Source organism: Arachis duranensis, chromosome 10, assembly GCF_000817695.3.
Source record: "Arachis duranensis cultivar V14167 chromosome 10, aradu.V14167.gnm2.J7QH, whole genome shotgun sequence".
NCBI classification, from domain to species: Eukaryota; Viridiplantae; Streptophyta; class Magnoliopsida; order Fabales; family Fabaceae; genus Arachis; species Arachis duranensis.
Genome location: NC_029781.3, coordinates 95,503,695 through 95,513,776, shown reverse-complemented (window position 1 = coordinate 95,513,776; position 10,082 = coordinate 95,503,695). Strand labels below are relative to the sequence as shown.

Genomic DNA, 10,082 nt, shown 5'->3' with positions numbered 1-10,082 from the left:
GCCATTGTTCTTCGTATCTCTGGTAGGAGCTCCTTTGGGAGTGAAGCAAGATACACTTCTTTAAGCGTTGAATTGCTCTGTCCTCCAAGAGGGTAGTATTTGGCCTGCATTCTTTTGAAATGTTTTTCCAGATCTTTCTTACTAAGTGAACAACATTTCATCTCATATTATTCTTGGGAATTTCTCTGCTGGATAATCCCAATGTCTCCTAGAAATTCTCTATGCAATCTTCCTAGAAACTGAGCAGCACTTCCACCAGTGAGCTGCATTCTCTCATACTCACTTAGTGTGTTTATCCATTCTCTAAGATTGCCGGTCATCCTGGTGACAAACTCAGAGAGTACTTGCTGGATATCTGCATTAGGGATGGACATCTTGGTATCAATCCAGGCTCCAAAATCATTCAACCTTTCTCTGTATTTGTGAGGAGGAAGGTTATCAAAGGTGAAATAATGGTTGTCTGCTTTTGTCTGAGTGGACTTGATTTGTGGAGGATTATCATCTTCTTCTTCTACAACTATTCCCTCTCCTTCTTCTTCTGAGGTTGGGTTAGCCTGATCAACCATTGCTATTGCAGAAAGATCTGCAACTTGATCTTCCTCAGATGATTCTTCAACCGAAAAGTCTGATGAGTCAGACGTTACTTCTTCAAACGAATCACTCGAAGTGATGTCTGCATTAATCATTCCGATTGTCCTCTTTTCTGGTACCTCTTCTTCTTTTCCTTTGGAAATTGTCTCAGTTTTTTCTCCAGAGATTTCTCCTCTGAGAAATTCTCTTTCTGGCCATGGTGGATTATGCATCCTTTTTTGTGAAGGTCCTGTAGGTTGAACCGGGTGTGGCTTAGGCTTTGTGTGAAGTCGTCGGGCAAGATGGTAATGGGTTTTAAAGATGTTGTCATAGTCAGGTTCATTTATGGTTGGCTGCTGTGGAGGAATGTAAGTGGGTGTGTACATGGGATACTGTGGTGGATATAAGGCTAATGGATCTGTGGCCAAAGCTTGTGGCTTGGGTTGTCTGGCTTGGTCTTGTTCGATTTGTCTAATTTGGGCTTTAATACGGGTGAGCTCTTGGTCTTTCTTTTGGAAATCTGGGCCAAAGTAATGGGTTTGGATGTAGGTCTTTAAGTCTTGGTCAAGTTTTTGGGCTTGTATGGTCAGTCTATTTTTTAGCTCATCAACTTGTGTTTGGACTGAGTACACTTGTGAGGACAGGTTATCTGTCTTCTCAACGAGTGTTTCCAAGGTGTGATCGATTCTCAACAGGACTTTGTTTTGGCTAACAGCATTTTCCGTTTGCCAATTCAGGACCTCATCTTGAGGTGAAGTTGACTGGACTCCTTGTGGAGTTACTCCTTTTGGGGCTATGTATGGCCGTCGAGTAATCCTTTGGCTGTCAGTGGAAACCTGTAGAGGAGGAAACTCTTGTTCATAAGGCTTGAGAGTTGCTATGCATGGTACAGCAATAGGATCTGAGAACTGGGGCCTAAGGATCTTCTTTTTCTTCTTCCTTAGATAAAACCTTGGTGGTTCCTCAGGTTCATCTGGTGGGTAGAACTTTGGAGGAGCAGTACAGCTCTGCTTCCTGTTCTTCTTGGACTTCTTCTTTTTGTAGTAGTCCTCATCTTCTGATTCTCCCCAAGCATCGCAGTCGCAATCTGAGTCACACATATTGTGATCAACATCCCATATGAAATGGCCATTGACGTGTGAGACATAGACTGGCTTTCCTTCCTCAGACATCACTTCGAGTGATTCGTTTGAAGAAGTAACGTCTGACTCATCAGATTTTTCGGTTGAAGAGTCATCTGAGGAAGATCAAATTGCAGATCTTTCTGCAATTGCGATGGTTGATCAGGCCAACCCAACCTCAGAAGAAGAAGGAGAAGGGATAGTCGTAGAAGAAGAGGATGATGTTGTTCCTCCACAGACTAAGTCCACTCAGACGAAAGCAGGCAACCATTATTTCACTTTCGATAACCTTCCTCCTCACAAGTACAGAGAAAGGTTGAATGATTTTGGAGCCTGGATTGATACCAAGATGTCCAGCCCTAATGCAGATATCCAGCAAGTACTTTCTGAGTTTGTCACCAGGATGACTGGCAATCTTAGAGAATGGATAAACACACTAAGTGAGTATGAGCGAATGCAGCTCACTGGTGGAAGTGCTGCTCAGTTTCTAGGAAGATTGCATAAAGAATTCCTAGGAGACATTGGGATTATCCAGCAGAGAAATTCCCAAGAATACTATGAGATGAAATGCTGTTCACTTAATAAGAAAGATCTGGAAAAACATTTCAAAAGAATGCAGGCCAAATACTACCCTCTTGGAGGACAGAGCAATTCAACGCTTAAAGAAGTATATCTTGCTTCACTCCCAAAGGAGCTCCTACCGGAGATACGAAGAACAATGGCCATTTACCAGAAGGATATTCCAACGATAACCTTCGGAGAAATCTATCAATTGGCTCTAGCAGCTCTTGACAAGCTCTGCAACCAGCAAGACTTGTTCAAACAGCTAGCCAAGAATTCCCTTAAACTAAAGGGAGCATGTAACAAGTCTTATCTGCAGATCAAATGCAAGGATAAAGACTCATGTGATTGCCACACAAAAAAGAAGCACCACTACAGAAGAACCAGACGATCAAATTTCGATCAAAGCCATTTTGAAAGAAGAAGAAAGTTCAAAGGAAAGAAACGGTTCTTCAGAAAAAAGACTTTCAAGGACAAGCGAACTAACAAATGCTTTCTTTGTGGACAAAATTTAAAAAAATAAATAAATTAAATTATGAAGCAATTTGATTGATTTAAATTTAAAAAATAAAAATAACTGTTTGCCAATTGGTAGAAGACATTGATAGAATAGTGGGGAAAGAATTGAAACAGTTATCTCTCATGTGGATAGTGGAAGATAACGTGAGAGATAACCATTTCCATTCTCTTCTCAATATCCCATCAACCTTTTTTTTAGTAGCAATTGATCAAACATATCTATTTTAATCTTTTCTACCAATTTTTTTATGTACTAATTATGCTAAAAGTTTGGATTATTAATAATATAAGTTTGGATTATTAATAATATTAATTTATTATTTAGTTTACATTCACGTCTACCCGTTTTATCTCGTTTACACAAACGAAAAACATGCAATAAGAGAAGGATATTTATTTCGATAAATATTTTTTAAATTATTTATTTTAATCATTATTATAATTAATTTATTTATTTAAATAAAAAATCCGATTTCTTTCCCGACCTCCATCCCAATTTATTCGTAGGGACAGATCTTCATTCTCGTAAAAATTTCGCAGATCTTTGTTTTCGTCCCAGCAGTGGATAATTTTTGCCGATACCTGTTTTATAAAACCTTTTTTGAAATCCCAAAACATAACCCTTGTGTAGAAGCTTACAAAATCCCACAATTATACCCGGGATAATGTAAGAATACAGATAATCGAAACCAAACTTGAAGATTTAGTATTATATATGCCTGCACAATTCATAAAGGTACACTAGATACAGACATTAACATCAATGAATCACATGGGCTTTTATTCGAGTCATCAAAATGTTGGCACATTATGTAGATTGATAAGTGTATGTCAATTCGTGGATTCTGCTGTAAACACAACTGGAGGATCTATATACTTTATCAACATTTTTGCTGGGCTTTCTGAACAGAATTCCTCAGTAAGGATATTACTTCAGCTGGTTCAGGGGCTCCAAAAACCGAACTTCCTGCGACAATGCAGTTTGCCCCGGCAGACGCAGCCATCTCTATGGTCGAAGGCCCTAAACCACCATCGACCTGCAATTGAAATTGAGCATGTTTTGATCACTGTAAAACAAAGTATCACTAGTGTTCATGAATATCACCCTCCTCCGTGAACTCAAGAAGTGAGCACTTAACGAAAAATGTAGAAGGAAAGTTTCAGTGACAAACTTATACAAGATATGGAAACATGCAGAAGCAACAACTAATAAACATAAGTTCACTGGCACGACCAGAGTCATTCGATGAAGAGTGAGAACATAACTGAGGGTAAAATGTGAAAATCAGTCAAATCGAAAGAGTCTCGAAGAATATGCATGCAACATGTGATGGAAGGAAGTTAAAGGAAAGAAAATTAGATAATACCTCTATATCAAGTGATGGATACTTCTTCCTCAGTATCCGTACCTGGTTACAAATTTAGAAGGGAAAACAAATTAAGCAAAATACCTAATCAAAAACAGATCCCCACCATTAGAAGAAAATAACACCACATGATAATATACGAAAATTAAACGTAACGATACCTTATCCATCATCTCTGGCATAAATTTTTGTCCGCCAAATCCAGGCTCTACAGTCATCACAAGAACCATTTCAACAGGGGCTTCAGCTTCAACCTGAGAAAGGAATAAAGATAAAAAGGGGGCACAAAAAGAAGGAAAAGTAACACATACTTAAGAATATAAATATCTATTAGAACATACTTTAAGTGAGTGGATATATTGCATGTTCCCCAAATTTATGAACACTGATTTGGGACAATCTCAAAAAGATGATGATGATAATAAAATCCATACAGATATGACAAGATGAGAACCAAGGGGATCATACCAGAGGATAAACATCTCCAATAGGTGTTCCAGGCTTTAATGCTACACCAGGCCTCATGCCCAGTGACTTAATTCTTTGAATAAGTTCTTGCCAGTTATCTGTTTGTAGGAAACATGAATAAGAAAGTGAAAAGTAAATAAATAATAGATAAATGTGTGAATAAGAAAATAGCATACCATGAAGAATAACCAAAAGAAGGAAGCGTAAGGACCAACCTTTAGATGTTTCTACATGAAATGTAAAACCAGAAGCACCAGCTTTCCCCAGAGGCTCAACATAATCAATAGGATTTGTAACCATCAGGTGACAGTCCAAATAAGCCCTGCAAGGGTTAATGAATCATGATTTAAATGCACACTTTATAATGTTATGAGAAAAATACAATTTTCGGCTTTAAAAAAGATTTAGACCAGTATGGAAGGAAGATAGTTACGTTGTGTGCTTTCTCAAACTTTCAATAACTGGAGCACCAATGGTCAAATTCGGGACAAAATGCCTGCATGAAATCGAAAAAGAAGGGGAAATAGAAAAAAGCACCATGAGCTGACTCTAATTCATCCAAAACAACAAAGTCAATTTGACAAATAAAGTTTCTCCTATTATTACAAAATTAATCATGAAAAGAACTAGCACCCAAAATAGTTACAAGATTTTATGCTTCAGATCATAGCAGCTACAATTAAATATTAATATTCAAAGCATCTAACTCCATGCCTGTTTAATGAAATGAACAAACTACATGTCACTTATACAACTAGAGGGAATTCAGAATAGAGAATGCAGCACTGAAAGCCCTAGCAGAACCTAGAATGAGATCTTGACATTGCTTGGATCCTGTTATTGCTGTTATTTAACTTGAACAAAGATCTACTTCCTAGTACCTATGTAGTGAAAAGAAAGCCTTAATGATGATAATCCAGTCAATAAATAACCTGAACAGATACAGCATGACCTTCCACAACTGAACAATAATTCTTATCCCTACTGCTAAAATATCACTATTAATAAAAAAAAAAAAAAAAAAATTGGAGCTACTATGTACATTAGATATAATGATGTAATGGAATTGAAATTCGATATATATAAGTCTAAAAATTTTTCTAAAGATAAAGATTCAAACTCCGTGCTAAGTCTAAAATATCACTATTAAAAAAAAAAACTTGTTTGAATGAACTGGGATGAATACCTCAAAGACCAAAGCTACGCTAAAAAAAGATGTACCTTTTGAAAGAGTACCAGAAAAAAAAGAGAACAAGAATATGATCCGAACTTGTTACATCTAACCAATCATCCCATGTACATATATTGCAGTTTTTAGAAATAAAGGTACTATTTGCACGAAAAATTACCAATCGCTCTTAATTCCAAAAGACCAAAACCTTCTTATTTTCCACAGATGTAGAGACACTCAACAATACCAATCAACTATAACAAACTAACAATGAGGTCAATAACCACCCTGCCCGCCGCGGGGTGGGATTTGGAAAGCACAGAAATAAAAATGAATTGAGAAAAAAACCCCAGTGGCCAGTAGTCAACTCGGCGTAGGCCAGCGTAGCAACAACCTCAGGGTTCACTGATTCAGGACAAAGATAGCAGCATAAGAAAAACAAAGACACCTTACCCGTCCTGCAAACGAATAAAAATGAGAAATATGAGAAATCATGATCAACTTATGAAACAAAAGATGCACAATCTCATCAATTCTTGACTAATTATAGTAACAAATACACATGTCTTATTCATCCACCATAAGAACATTAATATGATATGTTTATTGAATTGCTAGAAAATTCTAAAGTTATGGCATATAAAATACATCAAACTGAGGCTAATAACAATAACAACCATAATTAAACAACTAAAGGTTGTTCTTTTAAGAGCAGCCAATCATAGCGTGGATCTTGCGCATTGTTTCAGAAGCAATCGAATTTTTAAGCTAAGGTTAAAAATGATACGCAGCAAGTTACTGACTAAAAGTTGAATTGAGTCAGAAAGAGTATGAAACAATACCATGATGTCCATGTGGAGCCAATCGGCGCCGGAATTGAGCATCCGTTGAGTCTCAGAGGCCAAATTGGCGAAGTCAGAGGACAGCATCGAAGGAGCGATTTTTGCTTTCACTTCCATCTCTTTACTACTTTTTTCTTTTTCAAAATTTGTTTGGTTCCGTCTCTGAGGATTTATCGGTAAGGCTATGGTGTATGGGCGGAGGGTGCCGACGGCGGTTGATAAAGGAGAAAGAGGACGCTGAAGGGTGGCGCGTGGTTGTACTTGCGGCTGCTGTGCTGTTGCTGTTGGGGTTAGTATTTGTGTTTGGTGTTGGGGGTGGTTGAAGTTTATAGCTTTTCATTTCATTTTTTAGTTTAATTTTCTCATGTCCCAACATACAATCACCTTTATTATTTTAAATGATTATTCCCGAGAATAATGTTAAAGATAATTATTTGAGTAATGTTATATATTTAAATTCTTTTGGTAATTAAAGTTAAATAAATTGATTCAAATCCAATAACATGCTATTTTTTCATATGTTGCAGTTTATTTTTGCGATTTTTTTTTTCTTTCTATTCTTCTTTTTGTTCGTGCTTTTTCTTTTTTTATATATTTTTTTGTCGGCGTTCTTTTAGACTATATTTGATTTTGAAAATAGGACAAAACAAGATAATGAGAATAAAATACAAAAGACGAATAAAAATTAATATTTTTATATTTTATTTGATGATAAATTAAAATAAATTATAAAAATCTAATTTATTCTTAATTTTTTATTCAAAAAATTTAGGAAAAAAATATAATAATAAAAATATATAATTAAAAAATTAATAAATATATAATTAAAAAATTAATAAATATAATAATAAAAAAATTATATCTCTTATTAGTGTTTCTGTGTTATTCTTGTCAGGATGAATACAAAATATACTAATTGAATCTCTCTAAACACAATATTTTTGTCCATGTCTTATTTTTTGTATGTCTATATCCTGTCTTAGTGTCTTGTGCCGGTAAACAAATGCAGCCTTATTTTCTTATTTTTATTCTTGTTATGAGAGAAATAAAATAATTATGAGAAATTAAAATAAAAAGAAGAAGAGGATGAGTTTTGAATTATGCAGAATTTATTAGAAAACAACACCAAAATTTTTTTACCGTAACATAGAAATTTTAAGTTACACTTTATTGGATTGAATTCTTGCATAAACAAAAATAGCACCAAAATTTCATAGTTTTAACATCGAAATTTTGTTACAAAATATAGAAATATCTTCTTTAATGCTGCATTTATTTTGCTTCTTATTCTTCTTTTTTCTTTCTTTCTTTTCTTTTGTTCTTACATTTTTTTTAGGAGTATTGTTTCTCGTATTAAACTTAAATGAACATGTATTGCAATCTTATTTAGTTGAATGAATATAGATTCACATTTATTAGATTGAATTCTTGTTAGAAACAAAAATAACACCGAAATTTGTTTAAAATAATACCGAAATTTCGGTGTTAAAACTAAGATATCTATATGTATTGTTAAGAAATTTCAATGTTATTTTTTAGATAAATTTTATATAATTCAAAACTCTCTCTTACTCCTTATTTTCAGTTGTTGCCTCTTCTTCTTCTTTTATTTTTTTCTTTTTTATTTTATTTTTTCATAATTTTTTTTGTTTTACTCTCTAACGATAACGATAATGATGATGACGAAAGAGAAAGAAAAGAAATGAGGAGAAGAAATTCAAACAAAAAGAAAGGAGGTGAAGTGATGGTGACCACAACAACAATGACGAAAAAGAAATATGAGAAAAAAAAAAGGAAAAGAAGAAGAAAAAGAAGAACCAGCTGGCGTTTGAAAGAATAAGAAGTGTGCATAAATTTTAAAAACAGTTATACAACTTGGTTAGATTTAATTGGATACATTACTTGATTGTAGGGCATTATTTATTATTTTTACTTATATGGCACTTTATAATTAGATGCACATCTAAAATTATTTTATATTTATAGTGTATTAAAATTAAATTTATAATTTATAAAACATTAATAGTGTCATTCTAATTTATTGTTGATATTTCATCCAGAAGAAATTTTATATAACAAAATCAATAAAAATAACTAAAATGTCTATTTCAAAAATAAACTAGTGAAGTGCCCATGGACCATGGTAAGCTTAATGAAAACCATTTATTATTAAAGTATTTTTATGTTAAGAACATATGTATGAATGTTTTATAATAAATTGGATCGATAACAAAAAATATTTATATCATTACCTTTTGTTAACATTGAAAGAGCATATAGGTTAAGATTTAAAGTGGCGCTTAATTGTAATAAACACGTTATAGTATATAATCATATAATGACTTTTTTTAACAGAACAATTCAGAAGAAAAAACTTCGTATCTTTACATAAAGCAGTTCAAACAAAAAATTAACTACTTTCATAGAACATAAGTGTTTAAAAAATAAATGTTGTTAAATAGAATTTAAAATCTTACACAGTCAACAAACATTTTAAAGAACTTTTCTATAAACCATGTTGATGGTTGTACTTTTAAACCTGAAAGAATTATTCTCAATTAATACTCTTAACGCAGATTTTGATGTTATCCTTGAAAGAGCAAGGTAAAAATAGAATTAGACAAATATAAACTAATAATTATTAAATTTTGACCCTAAAATTTGTTAATAGTCATAAAAAAATGAGACAATTAATGAAAATTCTCTTTTAAAACCTAAATGGAATAGTTTGGTTATTGGACATCATGTTCATGCATAGTATTAGAACCTATTCACCTGTTTTTTACTAGTTAATATAATGTACTCAATAACATGATTACCCAACTTGTGTACCTGTTCCATTGCATAACCCATTTGATTAATCAATACTTCGTAGTAACATAACCGGTACAACCTTTTATAAGAGTCAACTGGTGAGGCGGTAAACGAAAATATAGCATTCAAAACATTTGGAGTAATTGTATCTAACTCAGATTTCATGTTTCCTTCTGAATAAGAACATTTAATTATTTTATTTTAAATAAAACTCATCTCATTGCCAAACGTGAATCACTTATATATAGGCTCAATCTTTCATGACATTCAAATTTTCAGACGAAAAAACTTGTTATATGTAATTTTCTTCAAATTGATTGAAATTGGAATATTTTATAGCGTGTTGAAACTTGTAAGCGGTGATACTATGCCTTGATGGATGGTGGTTGGTAAAAGGCTAAAAGGGGAGGATGCAAAACTTTGTCCACATTCCTCAACCAAAAGGAAAGCCAATGAGGTTAGGTGATGATCAACCTTATTTTTCTCTTCCCTTTTTTTTTTCTGAGACTTGACTTTAATGTACTTTTATTTTGTTACAGACTTGCATAGTGTTTTGATATTATTTACTTCAAATTTCAATGGAATTAGAACATTCACAGTTCACAAGTGTAACTGTCTCATGTCAAGTATGGTTTCACTAAAAGCGTCA

The 10,082-nt window shown here is 33.5% G+C and overlaps 1 protein-coding gene across 1 annotated transcript; it reads right to left on the bottom strand.

The window, feature by feature from the left end:
* Nucleotides 1–3,451: 3,451 nt before the first annotated feature.
* On the bottom strand, nucleotides 3,452–6,964 carry LOC107471091 (ribulose-phosphate 3-epimerase, cytoplasmic isoform). Its single transcript, XM_052255176.1, has 8 exons — nucleotides 6,620–6,964; nucleotides 6,126–6,235; nucleotides 5,040–5,102; nucleotides 4,822–4,928; nucleotides 4,607–4,704; nucleotides 4,300–4,392; nucleotides 4,139–4,180; nucleotides 3,452–3,808 (listed from the first exon to the last, which is right to left on the bottom strand). The coding sequence occupies exons 4-8, from the start codon at nucleotides 4,904–4,906 to the stop codon at nucleotides 3,653–3,655; spliced, it is 474 nt and encodes a 157-aa protein (XP_052111136.1). The 5' UTR covers nucleotides 4,907–4,928; nucleotides 5,040–5,102; nucleotides 6,126–6,235; nucleotides 6,620–6,964; the 3' UTR covers nucleotides 3,452–3,652.
* Nucleotides 6,965–10,082: the final 3,118 nt, after the last annotated feature.

Bases quoted from the DNA above. Each gene is read 5' to 3' on its own strand.
- LOC107471091 (XM_052255176.1), bottom strand. From the start codon at position 4,906: ATGGTTACAAATCCTATTGATTATGTTGAGCCTCTGGGGAAAGCTGGT. The intron at 4,705-4,821 runs GTTGGTCCTTAC...TCCTACAAACAG, and splicing joins TCATGTAGAAACATCTAAAG to ATAACTGGCAAGAACTTATT. The intron at 4,181-4,299 runs GTATCGTTACGT...ATTTGTAACCAG, and splicing joins TGCCAGAGATGATGGATAAG to GTACGGATACTGAGGAAGAA.